At 54.7% G+C, this 26,448-nt stretch overlaps 2 protein-coding genes across 3 annotated transcripts in view; one reads left to right on the forward strand and one right to left on the reverse strand.

Annotated features, from left to right (window-relative positions):
• NOS2 (nitric oxide synthase 2) overlaps window positions 1–5,746 on the forward strand; it is a gene marked incomplete at both ends in the record, with an annotated part of 31,704 nt that extends 25,958 nt beyond the window's left edge. Inside the window, 6 exons of the mRNA XM_079724726.1 lie at window positions 911–1,118; window positions 2,736–2,823; window positions 3,275–3,396; window positions 3,713–3,861; window positions 4,836–5,030; window positions 5,627–5,746. Coding sequence (XP_079580852.1) covers window positions 911–1,118; window positions 2,736–2,823; window positions 3,275–3,396; window positions 3,713–3,861; window positions 4,836–5,030; window positions 5,627–5,746 — 882 coding nt within the window. The remainder of the gene's footprint in view (window positions 1–910; window positions 1,119–2,735; window positions 2,824–3,274; window positions 3,397–3,712; window positions 3,862–4,835; window positions 5,031–5,626) is intronic.
• Window positions 5,747–7,513: 1,767 nt separating this feature from the next.
• On the reverse strand, window positions 7,514–25,561 carry LGALS9 (galectin 9). 2 transcript variants are annotated; one of them, XM_079724727.1, is made up of 11 exons: window positions 25,503–25,561; window positions 18,832–18,923; window positions 15,972–16,173; window positions 15,025–15,135; window positions 13,459–13,554; window positions 11,808–11,843; window positions 11,235–11,285; window positions 10,551–10,592; window positions 9,995–10,083; window positions 9,735–9,897; window positions 7,514–7,976 (listed from the first exon to the last, which is right to left on the reverse strand). In XM_079724727.1, exons 1-11 carry the CDS (start codon window positions 25,539–25,541, stop codon window positions 7,830–7,832), a joined length of 1,068 nt encoding a protein of 355 aa, XP_079580853.1. In that variant the 5' UTR covers window positions 25,542–25,561; the 3' UTR covers window positions 7,514–7,829. The 2 variants fall into 2 exon arrangements, with proteins under 2 accessions (XP_079580853.1, XP_079580854.1); XM_079724728.1 differs by lacking the exon at window positions 13,459–13,554.
• Window positions 25,562–26,448: the final 887 nt, after the last annotated feature.

A 26,448-nucleotide genomic window follows, 5' to 3' on the forward strand; every position in this document is an offset into this window, starting at 1 on the left:
TAGAGCCGGTCTTTAACCTCCAAGGGGAATCCACCCCAGCTTCCCAAAGTGCGATTTGTCAAAGGCTGGGAGGAAGTCAGGCATCCTCTCCTGCCCCGTCTCTAGGACATAGTTGTGTCAAGTGAACTGAATTGTTTTGAATGTCTGCAGGATGCAACCGAAGTGCACTTCCTCAGAAATGAGCTAGAAAAGGAGGGCCACTCTGTCTTTTATTCCCCACACCTGGAACAAGCCTGGAATTTAGGAAGTGTTGGAGGATGGGTGGTGTGGATGAATGGATAATGGACATAGTAACAGATGGGTAGCTGAATTAATAAATGAATGAGAGAAGGCATTAACTCACCTGCAACTTTCTAGACCCAAGTCTTTGCAAAAGGCACTGAATATCATTATTACCGTCACCATTATTGCTCATTATCTTGATTCCAGCCACCTCCACTGCCATTATCCTGTGGCTGCATTGCACTAACCTGGCACACATTTTCTCACTTAATTCTCACAACATCCCCACGAGGTAGGTGATGCGATCCTCATTCCACAAAGGTTAAGTAATGAGTTCAAGATCCCACAGACAGTAAGGGCATTCGGTCAAGATTTGAACCCAGGTCCGTATGATTCTGAAGCCCTTCCCCAAATTAGATTAGAATAAAGGTTTGACTCCTGCCCGCAAGTTGCTGACAGCAAAGTTCTAAGCACACAAGTTAGAGAAATGCTACTCGTTGGTTGGCCTGAGCTCCTCCAGGACGGGAACTTTTTCCCCTCTAGCTCGATGTTCTCAGCACCGTGGACAGCACCTGGTGCTTTGAAGTGTTTGCCGTGGCAGTGGATGAATGAATGCTGGATTGTGACAGCCTCTTCCCTCCGTGTGGGGCAAGCGCCCTGAGACACTCACATTGCCCTTGGCTTTCAGCCGTCTGATTACAACAAGTGGAAGTTCACCAATAGCCCCACCTTCCTGGAGGTGCTGGAGGAATTCCCGTCCCTGCGGGTGTCCGCCAGCTTCCTGCTCTCCCAGCTGCCTGTCCTGAAGCCCCGATACTACTCCATCAGCTCCTCCAGGGACCACACACCCACGGAGATCCACCTCACCGTGGCCGTGCTCACGTACCGCACCCGAGGTAAGGCTGGGCCAGAGGCTGTGGAGCGGCCCAAGTCTGCTACTTACTGGGCAGCTGTTCAACATCTCTGAGCTTTGGTCTCCTCATCATTAGACACCCACCTTCCAGAGCTGTTAACAGCGGTAGGAGGGGTATGGGAGAGACTACCATGAACCAGGCACTGAGCTAACATCTCTGTGTATGTGTGATCGGTAACCACATGAGACGGGAGCTGTGTGCCTTTCACGGGTGAGGAAACTGAGGCACAAAGAGGTTAAGCCACAAGTTCAAAGTCACCCTGGTAGCAGGTTGAGAATGGAGGTGCAAACCCAGGTAGTCTGACTGCTGAGTCCAAGTTCTTAACCGCCATACTCCTCTCTACTGTCCAACTCCTGTTGGGAGAATTTAATGAGATCAGATGTGGAAAGTACCCAGTACTTCGTGGGAGCCCAGAGGTTCTTAGTCTTCCTGATAGTCCAGCCTGAAGACAGAGGTGATTCTGCCTTGATGGTTCATTCATTCACTCACTCATTCAGTGATGATTTGTTTCATACCTTTTTATGCCTGGCACCACGGTGGGTGTGGAAATACAGCACACGTAGACCCTGCCCTCATGGAGCTTCCCATCTAGAGGGAACAATGAAGAGAGACTCATAGAAATAGACAGCTGTCACTGTGTAGGTGCTAAGAAGGAAGGTGCAGGGTGCTGTGAGGGCAGAGGACGGGGGATGGGCTGACATACACTGGGAGGTCCCACACGTTGTCCAGCTGGATGAAGCATGCCCCTGCCCTCTCTCCGTAACTGAGCATTGCCTGGGTTGGCAAAGCTGGGGAGCTGGCTCACACCTCAGAGCCCTTTGTGCTCTGAGAAGCACAGTCACACAGTTCCTGAAAACTGGGCAGAGACTCTCTTTGCTCTGCTAGAGGACATCTGCAGAGGCCAAGTCTCAACCTTCAGACCAGAAGAGGAGAGGCAGGCACATCCTGTGAGAACAAGGTTCCATCCAGAGGAAAACCAGCGGGACTTCTCGAGTTGGTTGAAGGTCCCCTTAAATGCTGGGCCATTGGGAAGGGAACCTGGGGTTTCCACAAGCCCAGGAGGGGCCACTGGGGGAGACAGAGATGGAAGAGCAGACCGGAAGGCTCAGCAGCTTGTTCATCACCCCGTGTTCCTACCAGCAAGGGCTGTACTCCTGAAGACACTGCGAGGAAGTGACTGTGGTCACCCTGAGGGGCCACTTTGTGCTACTGTCATCGGAGCTGAGTGATGGGCTGGCAGGGTCCCTGGAGAAACTCTTGGAAGGAGCATCGGAGTAGGAGTTAGGGAAGCTGAGCTGTGACCTGATTCTACTGCTACCCGAGTGACCTTGTACAAGTCACCTTCCCTCTCTGAGACTCAGTTTCTGCAGTGGCACAAGGAGAGCCTTGCACACTCTCTGAGTCCCTTTCAGCTTTTGCCAGCTCTGGGCGAATAGAGGGTGGAACTCAGAACCAGGAGAAAAACATTCCTTTGATTAAAGCCTGCAGAGTGCCTGAGCGGGCAGTTCAGGGAGGTGCGTCATTGTGGGAGGAGCCACTGAGAAGGTTCATGCAGGGGTGGGAGGGACGATGCTGATCAGGTGTGTGCTGTCCTTGCAGACGGCCAGGGCCCCCTGCACCACGGCGTCTGCAGCACATGGCTCAACAACCTGAAGCCCCAAGACCCGGTGCCCTGCTTTGTGCGAAGGTAAGCACCCCCTCCACTGTGTCCATCATGGGACCACTGGCCCCGGGGAGTACTGGGTTGAAAGGGAGGAATCTGGGGTTTAGATGCCACTCTGGGCCCCTTGGCCCGTAAAGAAGGCACTAGGGTCACACTGGGCCTCTCCATTCTAACCCCCAGTGGTAGAGCATGGCCAAATCTCTAGCAGGGACAGAGGTGGCAGCGATGTTGGGGCCCAGAGTACAATGAGGCTCAGCCTTTCTCAGAGGGACCCCAGGGCAAGGTGATGGTGCGCCTGGACAGGGGACATGAAACAACCTGCAGGACTTGGGAAATCAACTTTTAGCTCGTTGTCTTCTCCGCACCGCAACACTACCGCCCCCGGCCACACCCCCAGCTCCCCAGCCCCTGTCCTGCGTGTGCATCCGACCCAGGGTGTCTGAGGACAAGGCCTCTTTCCTTTTGTCCCCTTCAGTGCCAGCGGCTTCCACCTCCCCGAGGACCCCTCCCACCCTTGCATCCTCATCGGGCCTGGCACGGGCATCGCCCCCTTCCGCAGTTTCTGGCAGCAGCGGCTCCATGATGCCGAGCACAAAGGTACAGCTGGAGGGTTTTTGGGGGTGCGGAGGGGGTACCAGGTGGTGCCCAGCACCTGCCAGGGAGTAGAACTGAAGCTGTAGCCACCCCGCAGATGCTTCCTGGCCCCTCTCCCAAGTTTGCCTCAGCCTGTACGGACAAAGGATGTGAATGCCCTGGGCCTCAGTTTCCTCATCTGTAAAATGGGGACAGTACTAGATAGAACGTGGGGATGAAATGGGATTCTAGTTGGGTGCGCAGCTCCGCAGGCCTTGAAGCATGGCCCGCCCGCCCTCTGGTGGCCACCCTGGTAACTTCAGCCTGCTGGGTCTTGCAGGTCTCCAGAGTGGCCACATGACCCTGGTGTTTGGGTGCCGCCGCCCAGATGAGGACCACCTCTACCGGGAAGAGATGTTGGAGATGACCCGGAAGGGGGTGCTGCATGAGGTGCACACAGCCTATTCTCGCCTGCCTGACCAGCCCAAGGTAAATGCTGCAGCGGCCCGCGCAGTGGGTGGAGCATTAAAAACACAGACTGTGGTGGGTGCCTGGCTCCCCACAAGCCCCTCACTTCTCTGAGCCTTCACCTCCTCAGCTCTAAAACGGAGGCGATTATACAGTCACCAGAGTGGCGCTGTGAAGGGATTATGCTCACTCTTCCAGGAGAAGAGACGGACCCTGAGACATTCAGGGCTAAGTCAGCGTCACATGTGGGCCGATCCCCAGTGCCCAGCCTGCTGAAGGTCCTCGCCCGGCATGTACAGCTGTGGTGGGGAGAGGTGGTCCAGGTCGGCTTCGCGCTCCCGCACAGCACGGCTGGGGGCAGCCGCTGCTCCCAGCACGGCCCGCGGACCGGCTCTGCTGTGCCGGGGAGTACTTTGCCCCATGAGCCTGGGGAGTCGGAAAAGACTGTTGGCCCAGCCTTTGTGAACTGAGCCCATTGGGCTCCTCCTAGACCTGGCACTCTGTGCCCAGTGCCAGGGTCACTGGGCATCTTGTGTAGAGCAAGAGGAGAGAGCCCCCAGTTGACTCCAGGACTTCTGTGTAACTGGGGAGCCCTGCTGTGAATTACAGGGGTGATCTCAAGGACAGAGATTCCCTTTTGTGGGGTGTAGGCAGGTGGGCCTCAGAGCTCTGGGCAGGGTAAGTGGCTTGATGGATGCCTCTTTGAAGCACGGTGAATTCAGAGCAGATCAGGGAGCCCCACTAGAGAGTCAGCTCCTCAAGGGCATGGCTGTGGCCAGTGTTCACCTCTCCAGCCCCAGCCCAGGCCTGGGCCAGGCAGGGCACCCGTGCACCTCCTCATGCTGAGCCTGGTCCCCGTGCAAGGCCCTGGCCAGGAGGGTGCTCACCCTGCCGCCCCTCCCACCTCCTGCTCATCCCCCCATGGCCGGCAGGCCTGACCGCAGCCTTTGCCCCCAGCACTGGGGACCTGGACCCACTGTCTCCTCTGGTTTCAGGTCTACGTTCAAGACATCCTACGGCAACAGCTGGCGGACAAGGTGCTCCACGTGCTCCACGAGGATCAGGGCCACCTCTACGTCTGCGGGGACGTGCGCATGGCCCGGGATGTGGCCCGCACCCTGAAGCAGCTGGTGGCCACCGCGCTGAGCCTAACTGAAGAGCAGGTGGAGGACTATTTCTTCCAGCTTAAGGTAGGGCCGCTGGTGTGTGGGCTCGGGATGCAGGTCAAGGACATGGGCCAGGGAGCCAGGGCCAGAGGGGTCAGGCTCAGAACAGTCTGGGCTCAAAGGAATCCTAGAGGTGGTGGGACGTCAGAGCTGGTCGGGCTGTTAGAAGGCCTAACTGTACATCCTGGTCTGGTTGCTCAGTTAAACAAAGGCAAACATGTTGATTTTTCTACAAGACTCTCAGAGCCCCTGACAGGCTGCTGTGCATCGTTGCACTTCAAGACTGGTAGAAAGTACACGGCATTTCCCGACCATATTTATCTCAGAGCCCACATTTCCTGGAGCACCTTGTGGGACAAGCACTGGACAGGCTTTAGCGTCCATCATAAAGCTTGGAGAGATGCTTTGGTGGTCCACACCAGAGCAGGTGTTCATGAGAGTTACATACTCTGAGATTCAAGTATAATCTAAGCATGACAGTTGGGAAGGCAAATGGCTCATGAGTGTAGGTGTGATGGGGAAGCAGGGGGACCCCCGGGGCTTGTCCCAGATTGTACCTGATGAGTGAGAGGTGGCTGCACCAACAGAGCTGACACCTTGGTCTCTGTTTTCCCTTAAAGAGCCAGAAGCGCTATCACGAAGATATCTTTGGTGCTGTATTTCCCTATGAGGTGAAAAAGGATGGGGCAGCGGGGCTGCCCAGCAATACCAGAGCTCCAAGCACCCACAGGAGAAGTTAAAGCTGCCACCGTAGACAACTCTCGCTGTTCTGAGGTCACAGGACTGGGGACATTGGAGGGAGATTATAGCCCCAAGCCTCACAACTTATTCCCCCATATCCTTCCCTCTCAAACCCTTTACTTGACCTGCTACCCAGTAGCAGCCTGGACTGAGTGAGCCCCTTCCCGGGGTGATGGAGAGATGGGCCTCCCCGGTCCCTTGGAGACTAAATCTGCAGTGCCAGGCCTGGCCCGTGGGTGAGAAGGACGGAACTTCCTTGATTGCACCACTTGGGTGACCACCAGGAGGCGCTGTCACGTCACTCTGTATTTAGCGGCCCGTGTACAGTTATTTATGCCTCTGTATGTAAAAAAAACAAACCCCAGTCTGCCTCTTGAGCCTTCCTTGTATGACTCCTTGATGGAGATATTTATACGAAAAGCATTTTATTTTAACCACATTGTATGTGCGTGTGGGTGTTTTGTAGGGAAAGCAGCCTTAAGCTGTATAGAGTTGGGGACTGAGGGGTGCCACAGCCTGGACAAAAATCCCCCACAAAGGGACATATCAGCATGGCCCCATTGCTCCTCTGAAATGCCCACCGGGTATGGGGACAGCACACGGAGTTCTGTGCACATCTGAAGACCCGTGATGGGGGTGAGGAAGCACAGGCCGGCCTGCGGGCATGAGCCGCATCTCAGGAGGTGTCTCACAGGGGGTGTGGCACGGGTGCGAGGCTGCCAGGTCTTTAGCGAAGGCCTAGACCACCGCCTTTTGCTCTGGGGCTGCCTGTTTTGTGAAAGTTTGGCCAGTAATGATTTGGGCCCTGGGTGACAGCACAGGTGAGGCTGGGCTGTGTGTCAAGGACTTGGCAGTGAGGGAAGGACACACATCTTTCACGGGGAAGGCTTCTGAAGGGACTGAGCCCAGTGAGAGCAAGGAAGGAACTCAGCCAGGGGCTAAGTGAGGGTTTGGCAAAATCTGGCTCCCGGCTTGGGTTGGGCCTCTGTTTCACTGGCTCCCCGGCCCACTTCGCCCCTGCACCACTCCTGCTCGGGTTGGATAGTGGGGAGAAAGGGGCATGTGACCTCAGCGTCCCAGCGACGCATCTGCACAACAGTCCCCTAGACCAGTGCGTCTCCCACGCCAGCATGCAGCAGACCACCTGGGATCTTGTCACGTCGCAGGCGCTGAGGAGGTCCGAGGCAGGGCCTGGGATTCACGCTCCCAGGTGCTGCTGGTATTGCTGGTCTGAGGATGCTCTGAGCCCCACCCTGGTGCCCGAGGACAGGATTCTTGGAGCTAGCAGGATGCGTTGGCATCATGGGGACACAGAGCCGGTCCCCATGCCCTGGCTCAGTGGCTGGCAGAACCCCACACGCTGAATCTCTTTCTCCCACGTACACCCTGACCCCCGACGCCAGGGGACCCACAGCAGAAGCACACAAACAGGCCTCTCTTCCGAGTCGGCTTCTCGGGAGCCCAGCCCAGCCCTTGGCCCATCTCAGAAGCATGGGGCCATTTCCTGGGTTCACCTCCGTCACCAAGCTTCCTGCGTCAGCGATGCCTGTCCAAGAGGCCTGAGCTTTCTCCCACACCCTTGTGGGGTTTGCGGAGGACCCGCTGGGAGCAGGCCCGGAGGTCAGGAGCCACCCGCTGATCAAAGTGAGCCCGTGCTCTCTCCTCCCTCCTCCCTCAGCCTGGACCTCCCCGATTCCAGAGACTCCAGAAGGTCTCCAAACTCAGTTTACAAACCACGACTGTCCCAGGCACACGTGCCGACAAGCATCGTTCTTTCTTTCTTTATTCGAAGGACAGTGGGAAAGGGGAGAGCCCCCCGCTGAGAAGGCTCCTGTCCGTTGGTGGGGACCAGTGGGGTGTCATCAGGGTAGCCTTCCGGGAGGAGGAGAGGCTAAAGATTGGAGGAAGGGGAGGGGCCGAGGATACCGCCTCCTGCGTGGAGTGACAGCTGGCGGCGTGGGACGAGGTGGACTTGGCCAGAAGCAGAGCCAGCCAAGGACGTGGTCTCTCCAGCAAAGGCCCAGATCCGGGGCAGGTGGGGGTGATGAGCAGAGGCAGACGGCAGCCCAGGGCAGGGCTGGTCTATGTCTGCACGTGGGTCAGCTGGATGTCGCCCCCCACCTCCAGGCTGTTGATGGCGGGCAGGTTCTTCAGGCGGTGGTAGTAGTCACACAGGTGCTGGCCATCCACAGCCAACTTGAGGCAGGAGCCGTCACACATGATCCACACCTGGACGAGAGGCCCCGGCATCTGTACCCCGCCTGGACTGTCCTCAAAGCCGAAGGCAGCCTCACGTCTCCCCGGCTCCTTCCCACCTTCCCCAAATGTTAGTTAAGCAAGACCCACACCTGCATTCGAGCCACACCGAAGGATTCACTCTTCCCCGAACGCGCCTCATGCTCTCCTTCCCTGTGCTTTTACGTATCCTGTTCCTCCCCCCAGAACGCCCGTCCCCCTGGGCTCCCCGCTCTGCACGCCTTGTCCGCGTGGATCACTGCTACTCCCCCTTCAGGACTCACCCTCCTGCAGCCAGCCTTCCCGGCCTTTCCCCACCTCCTGAGCCCCTCCTAGCCGAGTCAGGCGCCCCCCTCAGGCTGTGTCCCCCACCCCTATCCTAGCTGGACCCTGAGCCTCTAGGGACACAAATGCCTGTGTCATCCATGCCCCTAGGACCCGGCACACAGGAGTACTCGGCGCCTGCACTCCTGCCGCGGCAGCCTCCTAACTTGTCTCTTCCGCCCCGACATTCTCCCAGAGGCAGTGGCAGCACAGCTGTTAAAATACCAGCGTCCCCATCACATAGCTAACACCAGCAGCAGAGTCACTGCACACCGGGCACTGTCCTAAGCGTGTCACAAACTCGATTTCATTTCCTTCTTCCATGTCTGTGAGATCAATATTACTAGCGGTCCCATATTTTAGATAAGGGAACTGAGGCACAGAGCTGTTAAGTCACTTGCTCAAGGTCACACAGCTATCAAAGTATATTGCTCTCTGGCTTGAAACACACCAGCACCCTGGGCTAAAATCCACAATCCATGACCCACAAGGCCCTACCTCGGTCATTTTCAACCCTGGGTGAGGAGTATGAGGGCATATTTAAAAATATGGGTGTCCAGGCTCACCCTCTCGTGGGCCTGGGGTGGGACCAGGCACTGCTTTTTCTTCTTCAAGCTCTCAGGTGATCTGAGTACGTAGTCAGGGTCGAGAACCCAGCTCTGTGTCGCCCGGGCCTCCAGCAGTGCCACCCGCCACCTCCCCATCCTCGCTCTCCCAGAAGCCCCGGGCCTCCTGCTTCCTAGACAGGCCACGACCATGACCCTCTGCTGCCCCGTAGATTTTTTGCAAGGTGGGGTCCTCCTACCACTGAGGTCCCGCCTGCACTGGGGCCTCCTCCAAGGTCTGACCCCACCTGAGGAAGCATGGCCCCTGCCCAGGGCTCACTTATTTCTTATTCTGCTTTGCCCCCTGCATAGTACGCATTGCTGTTCTGCAGCGATATGTCCATACATTTGTCTCCTTGTTCCTCCCCGACCTTGACTGTAAACTCCATGGGGGCAGGACCTGGACTGTTTCCTCATTGTCCCCCCAGTACCTGGGGTACTTGCTGCTCAAAGTGGGCCTGGATGAAATAGCTAATAAATGACTGTTGAATGAATGAATGAGTGAGTGAGTGAATGAATGACACCTCATTCTTGAGTTCAGTTTGGCACTGATTGGCTGTGTGACCTTAGTAAGTAACCTACACGTGTGAGTTAGTCTCCTCATCTGTAACAGCAGGTAGTACCTGCCACCTGCCTTATGTGGGACAGTGACAGTCAAATGACTGTGGCAGTAATTTGGGGAAGACTTTCCCTTCTTCTGGGCCCAGTCCTCACCCCAGAGGCATCAGCGCCTGTCTCGATCAAGGTGCCCCCAGATGACCTCCACCCGCTGCCCCACCTGCCCCTCGAGAGCCCCTCCCAGCTCGGGGCTGCAGCATCTCACCGAGAAGCTCTGGCCTCGGAAGAAAGGCATCTGTCGGGGCAGGCTTCGCTCCTCGGACCCCCAGCAGCTGTTGATTTGCGTGTTGCGGACCACGGCATTCTCGTCGAAGCGGGGGTTCAGGTGGAAGGCGATGTCTCTCCCGGAGCACAGGTTGATGTAGAACCTGGGGATGGGCCGCTCCCATGGACTCTCTGCCCCGAGCCGGGGGAATGGCCAGAATGACCTTGGGGTGTCTCTTCTCCCCAGGAACCCTGGCTTACCTCTGAGCACTGGGCAGGACGGTACCCGACACCATGATGCTCTTGGAGGGGTACAGCCCACCGGGGATAGAGGTGAAGAAAGGTATCGGCTGTGGGGAGGAGGAGACAGGTCAGACAGCAGCAGCCAGAGCAGCTGCCGCTGCAGGAGAAACTTCATGTCAACTTCTGTGCATTTGCACTGTCAGTCGACAATTTAACTGTGCCTGAATCTTCAAGAAAGAACTCCATGGTATCTTTACTTGGCTCAGTAAATGGCAAAGGAAAACTTTCCAGCATTCCTCAAATTAGTGGGCATTTACTATCAGGAAAAGAGCTTTGGTTGGACGCAAAGGATGCTTGGGCTGAGAAGGGAAGACCGTGTAATATGCTCATGGTGAAGGGACGATTTTCAAGGTGAAAGCCCCTTTCCTAAGTCTTCTAAGTTACCTAGAAGTTTCCAGAACTTCAGCTTACTAAGGGACTGCTTTTCATTTTGTAAGCTGCCCTCTCCTCTCCCCATACCCCAACCCTGCACAACACAAACCAGACCTCCACCCCTCCCAGAGAAACCACTTACATAGGTTGGGCTGGAATACGCCATGGGTGGGATCATGGGATTCTGTTGAAAAGAGATCGGGAAATTCAGTACAGGAGTGCGCGCACTCGCGCACGCACACACACACACGCCCTTGCACGTTCTGGGGGGATACTCCAATGGGAGACTGAGGTCGTGAGGCTTCAGGCCTTGGATTCTCCCAGTCACCTTCCTTCCCGTGTCAGCCTTGGCAGGACTGCTGCCATGTTCCTGGATCCCATCATGGTCACCTGCCCCTCAACCCCTCCAAGGGCAGCCCCACTGACTCCAGGCCCCCCGTGTGCATTGCACTGGCACAGGAGGAGGAGAAGCAGCCTAAGCCTGTGATCAGCAGTGACATCCTGGGGGCTTGTCCTCAGGATGGAGGGTCTCATATCCAGATACTGGGACCACTGCACTCCCCTCTCAGGGACAGAAGGACCAGTTTTCCTGTTGGTCCCTAGGGGACCTATTTCTTGGGTCGTTGGGTAAATCCAGCCTGATCCAGAATCTCTACTGTCCCAAGGAGAGTTTTACGTGCGTTTCTCCTAAGCAGAGGGCCCAGCCCCAAATGTCCTCATCTTCCTTGCTAAACTGCTTTCTTCCTGACTCTGGGCCTAGAGAATTCACTCCTTGGGAAAAGGGCACGTGGTGGGGCTGTGAGCTGACCAGAGTGTTCAGACTTACAGGGAACATCTGTCCAGGGGCGCTCTGCACGGTGTGGATGATGGTCTGAGTCTGGAAGAAAGAAGCCCCATTATAACCGGCTCTCACCGGTGTGAAGACTGCCACCTGCCACCAGAGGGCACCACTTAACACACTCCTCTTAGGTGAGGTCATCTTGAGCTTGTAACCAGCCCCATCATCCTGACCAGAGGCCCCAAAATTGGCAGGTAGAGGTGTTTCTTCTCTGGGGCCTGCGTCTTTCTTCTCAGGGGAATCTCTCTAGCACAGCCTCGCTTTGCAGAAGGAAGAAGTGAACGTGGGGCCTTGGTGTCCTGTGGCTGCCCACGGAGTGGCAGGGCCCTGAGCAAACCAGCGGCCACTGGGGCTCCTTCCCGATTCATCAGGGCCAGCCACCCCTCCCCGCACCCCGAACTCCCTCCCACCATCACCCCATCCGGGCAGATGGCCCAAGGGTCTGGCCTTGGCGGCCCTTCCCTCCAATGGGAGAGGTTCCATGCTTGACTCCGCCTCCTCCTTTTAACCCACAGGAAAAGCGGAAGTGAAGAGATTCCGAGGAGAGAGCAAGACACTTACAATGGGAGCCGAGCTGGCCGGCCTGATCCTTGGAGGCTGAAGGGGAAGAGAAGCCAAAATGGTGGTTAACACGGGCGCCACACGAGAGGAACATGGCGGCAGAAGCTGTGGTAAGAAATGCCTCCCCACACGCGGCCTCCCTCCTGAGCCTTCTGGGCGCCCAGATTCTCACCCAGCATCCCGGGTACGCTGTGGTTATGCAGTGGGGTTGGGGAGGGGGAACATTCCCATTGGCTCCTTCAGAAGGAGAGGAGGGTGTGTCTGATGCAGACCATTTAGCTTCCCTTTGCTCCCGCAGGCAAAGCCATTACGCCTGGTGCCACATTTCACCCATAAGGTGAAAACTTACACTGGCTGAAGGCCTGCTGTGTGCCAGACTCTGGCTTCAAGACTTTACAATGAGGGAGGCATCCTTGCCTCCTATTTTGCCGGTGAGGCAACTAGTCTCAGAAAGATTAGGCAACTTGCCCGAGCTCACCCAGGTAACGAGATAAAATCCAGATGGTACCCAGTTCTGCTGATTGTATCCACCACACCCTGTCCTCCCCAGGCAGGGCCAAAGTCGGGCTGCCCTGCCAAGGCTGCCTGCGGCTCCACCAGTCCCGCGTCCACATGGCAGAAGGCAGGTGCCCCAGCTGCGCCGTGCTGGGCCCGGGGAGGCTGGGTAGAGAGACAGCCTTCCTCCCAGTCCCCACGGCTCAAGTGGCCAAAGAAAGGGCCAGGCCCTGCTCTCCGTCCTGTCCGGGACCCTGCCTTCACCCGGCAGACTGTTCCTCTTGCAAACCTATTCCACATTCACTAACTGAGTCCCTACTGCATGCCAGGCACTGTGCAAAAGGCTAGGGATACACAAACGAACCACCTACAATCCCAGCCCACAAAGGGCCTGGTGGGTGTAGGGAAGGAGGGAGGAGAGTGATGAGGAGACACACATAAACACAGTTAGAGCAGGACGTGGCGACTGGCGTAGCACAGAGATGTCCAAAGTCTGTGGTGACTCAGGAGGGCATCCAGTGGTCTGCCCCAGGGACGATGCTCCAGAGGAGTGCCACTTAAGCAGACCTGTGAAGGGCCATTCGGGATTGGCTGGGGGTGGGTGGCAAAGGGTGCTTTCAGCACTGGGGCAGCATGTGCAGAAAGCACGGTGGCCTGAGAGAGCCCCAAGTGAGCAGTGGAGGCTGCGTGAGCTTCCTGGGTGAGGGATGAGGCCAGGAGGGAGGCTGGGGCAAGACTGGGGAGGATTCTGCAGGTCCTGCTATCTGGACTTTATCTAGAGGGACTTGGGGCCTTTAGGACTTTAAAGCAGGGGGAGGACGTGATCAGATTTGTACATAGGAAGGTCACTGTGGTGGGTGAGTGGGGCGTGGGGAACCAGGCCGTGGTCGGGGTGTTGAGGGGGCACATGGCCTGCCCAAGGCAGTGGCTTTGGGAAGAGAGGTACTGGTGCCCTGGAGAGATAAGGAGAGGAGGGAAGAGCCAAGGACAACTCCCAGGTCCCCAGCTCTGGGCACGGGGCTGTGGATGGAGGCAGGGAACCTTTGGGCACGACAGGGCCTGGAGACCCTGGCTGGCCTGCTGGCTGGACCAGCGTCTCGGATGTTCTGTCCTTCCTGCTGACAGCTCAGCCTCCCCAGGCCTCCACTGAACTCACTTTCGGTTTGCGCCCCTTGGGCTTGGGTGGGAAACAGGCAGCCTGGGAGAACTGCACCGTGGAGAAGGTGGGCTGGATGAGAGCTGCGCCGGTGTTCTGTTAAAACAAAAGGTGCCATGGGCTGAAGAGAAGGATTAACGGAGCCAAGGAAGAGGGGAAAAGCAGGGGCCGTGCAAGAGGGAGACAGACAGGCAAGCAGGGGGAGTGGGGGTGTCCAGGACGGGCAGAGGGAAGGTTAGGCTCCAGGGAGGGACAGCAGGCTGGCTGTCTCTCTCTCTTCTCTCCCCAACCCCACAGGGGGAGTTAGGGAGGGAAGCAATATGACAGATGAGGACCAAAGAGAAAGCGCCTCATATTTGTCAAGGGCCTGCTGTGTGCCTTCCCATCTCAGGGTACACATTCAAATACCAAAGTGGTGTCGACAGCTCCCAACCAGCGGCCTGGGGCCCTGCAGAATGTGGGACCAGCATACCCCAATCTTTCCAGTTTTCACAAAAAGCCAGAAATCCAGATTACCATGTGCTATCGCCTCACTTTTTTTTTTTTTTCTCAACTGTGGTGAAATGCACATAAAATTGACCAGCTTAACTATTTTTAAATGTACTGTTCAGTGGCATTAAGTCGACTCCCATAGCTGGGCAACCATCACCACCATCCAGCCCCAGAACTTTTTCACCTTGCAAAACTTCTGCTGAGGGACTTCCCTGGTGGTGCAGTGGTTGAGAATCTGCCTGCCGTGCAGGGGACAGGGGTTCAAGCCCTGGTCCAGGAAGATCCCACATGCCGTGGAGCAACCAAGCCCATGCGCCACAGCTACTGAGCCTGTGCTCTAGAGCCTGCAAGCCACAACTACTGAAGCCCACATTCCACAACTACTGAAGCCCGCGCACCTAGAGCCCGTGCTCTAGAGCCCCGCTCAATGCAATTAGAGAAGGCCCACGTGCAGCAACAAAGACCCAATGCAGCCAAAAATAAATAAATTAATAAATTAATTAAATAAAACAAAACAAAACAAAAAACTTCTGCTGACCTTTTAGATGCTGGTAACACGTTCAAAAATTTTAAAGCACAGAGAGGGTCAAATAGACCCAAGTGTGGCCCATGAAGGCTATTCTGTGACCTCTGACGTGTATCGCGTCATTGAACTCACACAAGGACCTGTGGGGTGGCAGAGACCCTGCTCCTCCCACAGGTGAGGAAACTGAGGCTGGGAGAGGCGAAGTCACTTGTCTAAGATCCCCCAGCTGATGAGAATGGCTGAGCTGGAGATTGGAGCTGGATTCAGTTTGATTCCCAAGCCTCGGGTCTTTCTAGAACCACACGGCCTCCTAACCAGGGTGGGAATGACAGAGATGAGTGGCCTAGGAGCCCGGGAGACTGAAGCAGGTGTCCCAGACAGAGACAGTGACACAAGAAGGACAGGACGGGGGAGCCAGAGGTGTGTCCCCAGAGCCACCTGGAAAGGAGACTGGCTGGCACTTTTGGGCCCACGCAGCAGGGCCTGGGCACAATGGACCGGGCCCTGCACCCAGCCCCTGGGGGCGGGTGCCGGGTGGACAGTCTGACCTGAAAGCTGATGTAGGACAGCTGCACGGCGCCCGTGACGCAGATGGTGTCGACACGGTGGAAGGGCACGCGGTGTGCGTACTGCATGAAGAGGTTGCTGTTCACCATCACCTGCCGAGATGAGTGCATGTTTCAGGAGGGGGTCCCTGGCCAGGTGGGAACTCACCCAAGCTCCTGGGGCCCCTGCTTCTAGAAGTTTAGAGCTGTGTCTAGTTTTAACATCCATCCCCTGTAGGTCAGGGGCATCAGCCTTCAGAGTTGCGCCAGTTACACGAACATGCTTGTGATCCAAAGTGCATCCAAACACAATCCCTACGTGGCTCTGGTGGTTGGCTTTTTAGTTCTTATGGTTGTTTGTTTATTGCAGTAGGTTTGTCTTTCTAATCTTAGGTCACCTGGGGTGTTACTGAAATATGCATACAAATGTTCTCGGGGAGCGGAGGAGAGGTGACGTCAGGTTGCATGTCGAGGGGTTGGGAACATCCATGTTCACACAGAGAGGCACAGACACAGATGTACGCACCCGCCCTCCTGTCTCCCCAAGCCCAGAGACACTGCTCTGCTTGCAAAAGCAGTTTGCAATGCCCTGCAAAACTAAGCCATTAATAACACCTGGATAAAGGCTGCAACAATGTAACAAAAACAAATGTTACCAGGGACCTAGAGTGGACGAAGGGCAGAGGAACGGAAATAATTTGGACTTTAAAGACCCAGGAGGCCGAAAAGCACCATGGTGACTTATCTAGTGCTTATTTCCGTAGTAAAAGAACAACAGGTGCACATGCAGATGCAGGTGAAGGTGTGTAAGGAGACTGCATCCTTACAAGGAAATGGGCCTCTTCTCTGTACAAAGGTGCTGCTCACGTGACTATTTAAATGCTATTCACCACGCCTGATCAGGCTGGGGGACAGGCAGTGGAAGGGAAGGGAGAAGGGTTCCTGCTCACCTTGAACCCCGAGCTCTGTACCAGGAAGGAGAGGTCAAACGGACACCCCCTCTGGAAAGGCATTTGCATCTTCCTTTCCTCAGGCCCCCAGCATCCTTTCTGCTTCGTGTTGCAGACCACATACCCGCCTTCTTCAAACCGAGGGTTGAAGTGGAAGGCAATGTCACTGTCTTTGTAGCCGGTCTGAAGGTTCACAGAAAACCTAGGCCAAGGGAAATCAGACAGTGCTCTCGGTATCCTGGTTTACTGCCAAGGGTGGGAACAGGAGGGTCTCACGCCTTTGACTGACATCCATCTGGGATCCTGCCTACAACCTGCGTGGCTGGTTTGTACCCATCCTTAGTTGTTGCCATCTTTTTTGCTCACCTAATTTGCACTTAGTATGTTTTCGTGCAGTTACCACATTTTGCCCTTACAGTGTGATTTTCTAAAAATCAGTAGAAAATGGGTAAAGAAATTTGTATCCAAGATGGAAGTCGAGAAGTGTGCTTAGGAGTGAGAACCTTTTGCACCCAGTGGTCGCTCATTGGAGGCCAGCCCACGTCTGCTCAGAGAGAGAAGAGGACAAATGGAAAGAATATGTGACATTGCTGGGACGCCTACAGAGATGGTGTCTAAAGGGGAGGCATAGAATAAGCACTAGCTCTCCAGGCGTGGGGACCTCAGTGTGCGCGTCTGTCCCTCTGTAGAGGTTGGCGTGTGTCCACCTGACCTGAGTGAGGTCAGCAGGCCTGGACCCAGACCCCAGCTCTGCACTGTTTGTCATCTGCAATGACCCCGCACCTCGTTACCCTCAAGCTGCCACACCCGGGAAAGAGGGTGACTGCCTTCCTTCGAGGATGATTAACAAGGCGGCCAGGGGAAGCCCCCAAGCAAGCAACTCTTTGTTCCCATCTCTCCTCGGAGGAAGCCCCTCACCATCCCAACTTCCTTTGGGTACAGCCTTGACTCTAAGGTGAGGACTGAAACAAAAGAATCTTGCGAGGGACCTGGCTCACAAAGTGGGCGCAATAAATGTTTGTTCTGCCTCTTTCCAGACGGAGCTCGCTCGTGTCCCCAAACCAAGCTCCAGTCTCAGGTTCTGAGGGTCTCCAGCGTTCCCTGAACTCAGCACCAGTGTGGTTTGCAGCCTGCCTCTCGGGGTCACTTTGGTCTCCCCAAAAAACACACAGCAGTCAGAGAGCATGCCTCGCTCCCATGTCATGCCCCACAGAGCCAGGCACTGCCCTGCACCCAAGGGTGGCCCTCGATGGACAGAGCCCCTACCTGCAGAGCCCCTCCACTTTTTTTTTTTTTTTTTTTTGGCCGCACAGCTTGCAGGCTCTTAGTTCCCCAACCAGGGATCAAGCCTGTGCCCCCTGCAGTGGAAGCGTGGAGTTCTGACCACTGAACCACCAGGGAAGTCCCCAGAGCCCATTCTCTTTCTCGGTTAAGGGGGGTGTGTTCTGGATGCCATCCTCAACACCGGAGCACTCTGTGAACCCTCAGCCAGCAGGGCCTGCGGGAAACTGGCCTGGCCCTAAGCCCAGCCGCCCTCCCTCTGGGAATACCAAAGGGAAAGGAAGCTCCAAGTGACTCTGGCATGAGAACATCTAAGTCCCTATTCCTCTTAAAGTGGAGAATAGTGTTTCTGAAATATCTCTGGGCGTAGTTTTCTCTTTGCGGTCCTCCAGCTTCATTCCTGTGTTCCTTCGAAAATTCCTGCCCCAGGGAAGGGAGAGAGCCTAAGCTCCCATCGGAAGGGGGACCCTCGGAGGTAGGGAGAGATTCTATTAGACAGGGTGGGAGTAGAAAGCCCTGCTGCGCTGGGAGAAAGGGTAGGCAGAGGACGGGGGAGAGAGAAAGCAATGGAAGTTCAGGGTCGAGGTCTGGGACTCCCATGCTGGCAGAGTTTTGGGGGATCTGGGTGCCTCACTTCCCTCCGAGTCCCCTGGGGGCATTCAGGGCTCTCAAAGTCCCATGGTCAGTGTGGCCGTGTCCACCTGGAGGGGAAGCAATGGCAGAGGAAGTCATCTAGAATCTAGATGCAGGTGTAGGGCTGGGCCTGGGAGGGGCCTGAAGGGATCCAGAAGGTCCCCAGGCCCCATGCAAAGTGATGAGAGGAAAAGTAGGAGCAGAAGCCAGCTGGGATTGGGACACAGAGGCTTCTGAGAGAGGGCCACGTGTCCAGAGGGGCCTCCGTGAGCACTGTGGACCTCAGGGTGCAGCCCACGTGGACCCCACCGAAACTGGGCACAGGTCCCCCAGGCCTCCGAGCCACCCGGACCTCAGCAGAGGTCAGCCAGGGCTGCGTGAACATCCGAGGACCCTCCTGCCTCTGAGAATATGTGCAAGCTCTTCTCTTGGGAAGCCCCCTTGGGAGCTAGGAAAAGCGCTGGAAACAGCGCTAAGATGTTTATTTTTTGAATTGACTTAGCATTTTCCAGAAAAGAGCTTGAAACTGAAAGAGACCAAATTACAACTTTGATGGCGAGTTTAACTATTTCCACGTCAGACCGAGTGAGGGTTCCGAAGTAGATGAGGGCAGCTATAGGAAATGAAGGAAGGTGATGTTTTTGCAACTCTGGGTCATAGCATACAATGTTCAGTCCTACAGCTTCTGCCTCTGGGCTGGCCTGCTTCCCTCCTTAGACTGGGAGCTCTCATTGTCCCTCCCCCGTCTCTGGGGAGTCTGGTTAATGGTGCCCTGGGTGCTACTGGCAGATGGCAGGAGTGCTGTGCATTGTTGGCAGGGGCCGGGCCCTTCTCATCCCCTGAGCCAGGTGCGGGCAGCTCGGAGGATGCTGGGTGGACCAACCTGAGCTGAGAGCGCCCTGGTGCGCGCAGGGGCGAGGCTGAGAGAAACAACAATTCCAGGTACCTGTTTCCGTTGGAATATATAACGGTCCCATTGATGGTGATCTGAAGTCCGTCCTGGAGACCCCCTTGGATTATCCCAGTGAAGGGGATGGCCTGCGGGAGGAGACAGTGGTCAGCGGGCCGGCCTGCTTCTCTCCATCCCCTTCAGCACTTGCTGGGGGCTGGCCTGGGTGTCAGGCCCTGGGCTAGGGGCCAGGTGCGGCTGTGAACAGGACACATTGAGGCTCTGCCCCCACGGGCCCTCCAGGCCTGCAGCGAGGAAGTTACCCAGACGTTCTGAGGTTGTGAGAAGGAGATCCCTCCGGCTCTGAGAGGATGTGACAGGGACAGTGTGACAGCTGCTAAGAGGAAGACGTGGCATGTACACAGCCCTGAGATGGGAAGGAACCAGGGGAGTGAGGAGGGGGCTGCTGGACCCCCAGGCCAGGTTCCTAGCAAAGTCCCCTGGCTGGGGACTCAGGGGGCCCAAGGGACCAAAGAGACCCACCAACCTGTTCTCGAGGATAAACCTTCTGCTCACCTGAGCAGGCCAAGGAGAAGGCATCCTCCCCTCTCCTGCCCATCCCACCCCGAGAACAGTGGTGACCATGACCTTTGCCCTCCACCTCCTCAGAAAGTGCCTCTTCCCAGGTGCTCTCTGCAACCATGGGGCAGTCCCCTCTTCTATTCCTGCTCCTGGGCTCCCATTCCTTCCCCCAGGCCCTTGGCATCCTCCAAAGCCCTAATGTGACATCTCCACCCCTCCTGGGCCCCATCACTTTGTCACATTCTCTTTCCTGAGCCTCTTTAAAGGATCCATGGTTATGGTGAGGGATGCCTCATTTTAGAGCCAGGCATACTCCAGATTTAAATCCTAATTTAGCTCCTTGGTACCTTAGCGGCCTTGGGAAGTTTACTTAACTTCTCTTTGCCTCAATTTCCTCATCTGTGAAATAGAGATAAATCCCACCTTCTGAGTGAGATTGATGCTTGAGTGACAAAAAGTCTGTGGAAGAGGCTGGTGCATAGTAGGTTATCTCTCTACTGCCACTCTGCTTCCGTTCACCTTGGTCTCTCTAATCAAAATTCCTAAATTGCTTATGTCTCAACTTTCAAAGCTTCCTTCCTGAATGCCTTGTATCTAATGTGGTTCTACAAACTGCCTTAAACACAGTTCTATCTCCTAGTCAATTTTCACATTTTTCAAGTTGTTCAAGTCTTTTCTACCTCCTCCTTTAAGTCAATTCCTTACAAAAATTAAATGTGTGGGAAGAGATACGGGGACATATGTATAACTGATTCACTTTGTTATAAAGCAGAAACTAACACACCATTGTAAGGTAATTATACTCCAATAAACATGTTTAAAAAAATTAAATGTGTACAGGAGCCAGGCAGGTGATGTGTATAGGTGAGCTGGCCAGGTAGGGTACAATAGGGAGTGGTAGGGACTGAGGCAAAGGAGACATCATCTTCCTTATCTAAAGAGGCGGTGTCCACTCAGCTGTAACCAGTGATTACCATCCAGGTCCAGTGTTGGCAGAGCTTCCACATCTTTAGGAGAAGACCAAAATCTGGAATTTTTTTTCTGTAAAGCTTTCTAATTTCTGGGGGGAAAATCCTTTTAAAAGGATTGTAGAAGAGTTCCTTTGTTATAGAGACATATAATGAAATATTTGCAATGAAATGATATATCTAGATTTGCTTCAAAATAATCCAGGAGTGGAAAAGGAAGTAGGGTTGGGTAGAGATGAAGCAAGATAGGTCATGAGTTGAAACTGAATGATGGGTATGTGTTGTTTATGATACCATTCTCTCTAAATTTTAAAGTTTTCTTTAGCAACGAGTTAAAATAAACACTCTGCAGGCAAACGAAAAACACCCACCAGCCCAATTCAGTCCTAGCCTACGGGTATGTGTTGTTTATGATACTATTCTCTCTAAATTTTAAAGTTTTCTTTAGCAACGAGTTAAAATAAACACTCTGCAGGCAAACGAAAAACACCCACCAGCCCAATTCAGTCCTAGCCTATGCCCTTGAGTTGTCCAACCACTAAGAATCCAGAGAAACCCCTCCTAACTCATGTGCACAGCTCGCCCTGGGAGATAACCTGTAACACCAGGATCCCATTCAGACAGACTCTCCTCCCCATGGACCTTTGGGAAAGGTGTCTTTTGTGGCACCTCAGGTTAGGTCTGAACTCTGCCATTAAATACTTTGGTGACCTTAAGCAAATCATGGCTTCTCTACATCTCTGAGTTCTTTCTGTTGTCTCTGTCCACGCCAGTGATTTTGAAGAAGTAGAATCAGCCTGACACATTTATAGACCAGCATGCCGTACTTCCTGGAAAAAGAATCCCCTCATTTGTTTGTTGAAGTCTGAAATTCTCTTAAGAGCCTTTCACACCATCATGACAGACAGGGCTTAAAATGCATACTCCTGGCAAGTATGGGCCCTTCCCTTAAGCATATTCACACTAAGGTATAGAGAACTGAAAGCAGAGTGTGTTGGGATGGGGTCATCAGGGCACAGAAGGAAGGCAGAATGGAGGAAGCCATGTGTGGATAATGGGGGCGGGCAGTACAGGTTAATTTTAAGAAAGGATTTCCCCAAAAAAAAGCTTTGTGAGATTTTGTTGCCTTAAATGGTGCCCTCAAATTCTGAAACACAAGATTACTTCAAATTGAGTATAATCCTAAAGGCAAGATTATTCACTGCCACGTTATAATTGCAAAATTGGAAAGAGTCCAAAAGTCCACCAAGAAGAAAATGGTGAAATTAATTATGGTATTTCCATAGAATGGATTCTCTGGAGGCTTAACACGAAGAGGAGAGGAAGCAGGGGACTCTTTGAGGACTGATACGGAATGATGCCTCACGTATTATTTAAAAAATGGGTTGGGGAGGCTATATACATATATTTACTTACCGTGAATAAAACATTTCTGGAAGGATTCAAAGAAACTGCTAACACTGGTTGACTCCAAGGAGGGTATGGTAGACTGAATGACTACCACCCTCCCCTCTGTCCCACCACAAATGTCTACATTCTAATCCCTGGAAGTTGCGAATACGTTGCTTTACACGGCAAAAGGGATTTTGCATATGTGATTAGGTTGAGGACCTTGAGATGTAGAGGTTATCCTGGATTATTCAGGTGGGCCCAGTGTAGTCACAGGGTCCTCAAAGAGGGAGGCAGAAGAGGAGAATTGGTAGTAGGAGATGTGACAACAGAAGCAAGAAGCTCTGGCTTTAAAGGAGGAGGAAGGGGCCACAAGCCAACACAAGCAGGCAGCCTCTTGAAGCAGGAAAAGGCAAGGAAACATTCTCGGGCTTCCCTGGTGGTGCAGTGGTTAAGAATCTGCCTGCCATGGCAGGGGACACAGGTTCCACCCCTGGTCTGGGAAGATCCCACATGCTGGGGAGCAACTAAGCCTGTGCGCCACAACTACTGAGCCCACATGCCACAACTACTAAAGCCTGCGTGCTCTAGGGCCCGTGTTCCACAGCAAGAGAAGCCACCGCAGTGAGAAGCCCGTGCACCGAGAAGCCTATGCACCGCAACGAAGAGTAGCCCCCGGCTCGCGGCAACTAGAGAAAGCCCACGTGCAGCAACAAAGACCCAACGCAGCCAAAAAAATAAAAAATAAAAAATAAATCAAAAATAAAATGGAACAACCACAAAAAAAAAAAGACGATGAAAACATTTGAGATTCAACAGTTGCAGAAAAAAAAAAAAAGGAAACATCCGCCCCTGAAACCTTCAGAAGGAAATAGCCTTGCTGACACTTGGATTTTAGAGTTCTGACCTCCAGAACTGTAAGAGAATAAATTTGTATTGTTTTAAGCCTGGCTGGCCAAGGACCCCTCCATGCGTATGTGTGTGTGTGTGTGTGTGTGTGTGTGTGCGTGTGTGTGTGTGACCTTAGCAGGAAACAGCAGCACCCGCTTTTGCTTTGTATGACAGGAGGATGGATTTTTATGCTGGATTTATGGTCCCACAGCTTGGGCTCGCCTTCCAGCTCCCTGTGCTGGCAGCTCTGATGTTGAACAAGTCACTTGACCTGCCTGCACCCCAATTTCCTCCTCGGAACAGTGAGACAATAGCATTGCCAGCCAGGCAGTGTGCTTAACAGGATTAGGTGAGAGGCTAAGTGGAAAACCCGTGGCTGGAAGGCCTTGACAATAGCAGCTGTCTGCATAAGGATGACTTAATCTTTCTCCTGGGTCAGAACTTGCTCTCAGCTCTGGGCTGTGCCTGGAGGCTGAGGATTTTTTCCTCCTCTTCCTATCTAGTCCAGAAAGCAGAGTCAGGCCCTACAGGCCAGAGGGTGGGCAGCCCCCTTCTGGAGGCCCAGTGTCACAGAGGCCACCCAACCACAGCTGGCACAGGGGGCTCACCCAGTGGGGGCAGCTTTGAGCCAAAGGGCACTGCTGCCCTGCTGGTGGCCGACCTTCCCCGTCTGTGACCCTGGTCATCACTAGTGCCACGTTTACAGATGAGGAAACAGGCACAGGAAGTTTGCATAACTTGCCCAGAGCCATGCAGCCGGGCATAGATAGAGCTGGGGTTGAACCCCAGCACCCATGCTTTTAACCACCACACGGTCTGCTTCTCACGATGAAGCCCAGAACATCCTCGCTCCTGGCTCACCGAGTGCTCCCCTGGACCAAACAGCGAGTCCTGTCCTGACTGTGACACCAGCTGCCCTCCTGGCCCTCTGGGGGCTGGGCCAGATGAGGCCGGCGGGGCGTGGGCGAGGAATGGGTGGGGCTCCAGAGGCAGGTCCTGGAGGCTTGGCCTCCTCAGCAGACAGGCCGGGCAGAGGACCTTCCCACTGCATTTTGGAGGAAGTGAGGTCCCAGATACTCAGGTCAATGGCTGGCCTGGGAGAGGGTGGCTATGTGGGCTAGACGGTACTCCGGGTGCCTGTGAGGCCTGCACCCAGCCTCTTTCTGGTCTGGACTTCCAAGGCCCTGTTTTGACTCTCTGCTGCCATAGAAGGAGTTTCCTTCTGAATTGAAATCTTTGGCTTTTGAATCCAAGGGTTAAAAAGTAAAAACACGTCACCAGAATAATAAAACGTCAGGGCCTGGAAGGGACTGCGGGTCGCCCATCTGATGGAGCAAGAGACCAGGTGACACGTTCTGACCCCGAGGCCACGGTGGAGGCACCCACCGGGCGGCCCAGCTTCCTCCAGCCCCACCCTTGGAGCCCTCACGAGATGGACGGAGGGGCACTGGACACTGCCCAGAGCAAACAGGCCACGCTGGGGCCCCTGCAGAGGTGGGTTTGGCCTGTTTGCCCCCCAGCAGCTCCCCAGCACCTATTTTCGCCCACCCCCGCTCCCCACGAAGGGCTCCGTCAGCCCACCTGCCAACCTCTTGGGAATCAGAGGCCAAGAGAGGCTCCTACTGCAGGGCCCGGCCCAGGGCACAGTGACCACAGAATCCTCCTGGGCCTGGGCTGCCGCCTGCAGGCCCACGTCCTCCCCAGTGCTCTCTCTGGGGCACCTCCTTCCTCTGGGGCGGGGGGGAACTCAAGACACCTCCTTCCGGGCTTCCCTGGTGGCGCAGTGGTTGAGAGTCCGCCTGCCGATGCAGGGGACACAGGTTCGTGCCCCGGTCTGGGAAGATCCCACATGCCGCGGAGCGGCTGGGCCCGTGAGCCATGGCCGCTGAGCCTGCGCGTCCGGAGCCTGTGCTCCGCAACGGGAGAGGCCACAACAGCGAGAGGCCCGCGTACCGAAAAAAAAAAAAAAAAAGACACCTCCTTCCTCAGCCACTTACCATCTGGGGACATTTGACAAATGGCCTCCACCTCTCTGAGCCTCAGTTTTCCATGTATGACATGGGGGTGATGAAGGTTTAAAAAGGCCGCCTGCCACAGGGGCTCCCCAGAGAAGGCAAAAAGGCACAGAAGGCAGCCCTTTGTGCTCCACAGTGCAGGGGCAGCCCCGCTCCGCCCCTAACTCCAGAGATGGTCCCTCTCAGACACCCTTGACCTGCCCTGCCTTGTTCACTCACCCCTCAGGGAGCAGACACCTCCTTGGGAGGCCTTCCCTGCTGCCCCCAGACTTGTAACAATTCTAAACACTTCCAGAGCGCCCACAGTGGGCCAGACACCATTCAAGCTCTCTCGAAGTGCTGCCTCACTTAATCCTTACCCCAGCCCTGGGCAGTGACTTAAGGATTATCCCCATTATACAGATGGAGAAACGGAGGCTCAGAGAGGTAAAGTAACTTGCTTGAGGTCACCCAGCTAGTAAATGGCTGACCCCAGAGAGGCCATCTTCAAAGTAATGCCCTTCACTGCCGTGCTGGGTTGTTAATCTCCCCGGAAGCCCTGGTTACTTCTCCCTTCATGCAAAAAAAAGCCATCACTTTTCTAGTTGTTACTTAGGCCCTTCTTTCCCCCACTGAGCACCTAGAACAGGAGAGGCACCCAGAGAGAGCTCAGTAAGCGTTTGTCAGACACACAAATCTCGATGATGCTCACCCCCTCCAGGCCTGAACGGCACCACGGAGACGGATGCAGAGCAGAAGTTGCGTCAGGGTTGCCCCAGCTGGCATTTCTGCCCTTGTGGTGTTCTCTTTGGGATGCCACCCCCTTCCGCCTGCAAGAGCAGCTTCCTCAGAACCCCACAGCTGTTTCCCCCTGGCTGAGGCTACCCACAGCCCCGGAACTCACTGGGCTCAGATAGGGAGGCTGGGCGCCGCCGAAGGCCATCTCTCCACCACCTCTGTGGTCGCTGCTACTTTGCACACTGACAGGGCAGTCCTCTGCACTGGGGAGGACTTAACAAAGAAACAGAAACCAAAGCAATTTGGCAGTTATTCAATGGGGAGGAGCCAGGAGCAAGAGGAAGTGGGTTTAGAGAAAGGGAGAAAGGGAGGTTGCCGAGGCAGGAGGATGGAGGATGATACTTGGGAGAGGGAAGTGGGTGATCCTCAGCCGGTGCCCTTTCCCTCCACTCTCCTCCTGCGCTCCACCCGTGACCGAATAGTTCACAGAGGTTCAGGTAGGCTCAGAGATCCTGACCACATTCACACTGCAGCGAGCTAGATGACACTGCCCTTGAGCGTGTGGCTGTGTCATGAGTGTCCAGACAACAACGGCGCTGCCTGTGCACGGGTTGGTGGTGGAGTTGGGAGAGCCTGGTTATACCCATTTTCCAGACAGAGAAACTGAGGCTCAGAGAGTCTTAAGGGTCATGCCCAAGGTCACACAGCTCACTAGTGGTATCCTGAGCCACATGAGGCTACTTAGGTTCTCAAAAAGGTATTCTTCCCCTTTAAAATTCTATTCCTCATATGAAAACATAATCATGTAGGGACTTCCCTGGTGGTCCAGTGGTTAGGACTCTGCTCTTCCACTGCAGGGGGCATGGGTTTGATCCCTGGTCGGGGAATGAAGATCCTGCATGCATGCCACAACTAAGAGTTCGCATGCTGCAACTAAAAGATCCTGTGTACCGCAACTAAGAAACGGTGCAGCAAATAAATAAATCTTTAAAAAATAATCATAATCATGTAGAGAGAAATGTGTTGCAAATAGAAAACCTCGTAATGGAGTTACCTTATCCTTGTGTATAATGATGCCCTGGGAGCTTCTGATCCGTCGTCTCTATGAATTT

The sequence above is a fragment of the Hyperoodon ampullatus genome (assembly GCF_949752795.1).
Source record: "Hyperoodon ampullatus genome assembly, chromosome: 19".
Classification (NCBI taxonomy): Eukaryota; Metazoa; Chordata; class Mammalia; order Artiodactyla; family Ziphiidae; genus Hyperoodon; species Hyperoodon ampullatus.

Coding starts and splice junctions, on each gene's coding strand:
- LGALS9 (XM_079724727.1), bottom strand. CDS start 25,541: ATGGCCTTCGGCGGCGCCCAGCCTCCCTATCTGAGCCCA. Junction 11,286..11,807: donor CGGCCAGCTCGGCTCCCATT/GTAAGTGTCTTG, acceptor TCTTTCTTCCAG/ACTCAGACCATCATCCACAC. Junction 10,593..11,234: donor CCCCTGGACAGATGTTCCCT/GTAAGTCTGAAC, acceptor TCTTTTCAACAG/AATCCCATGATCCCACCCAT.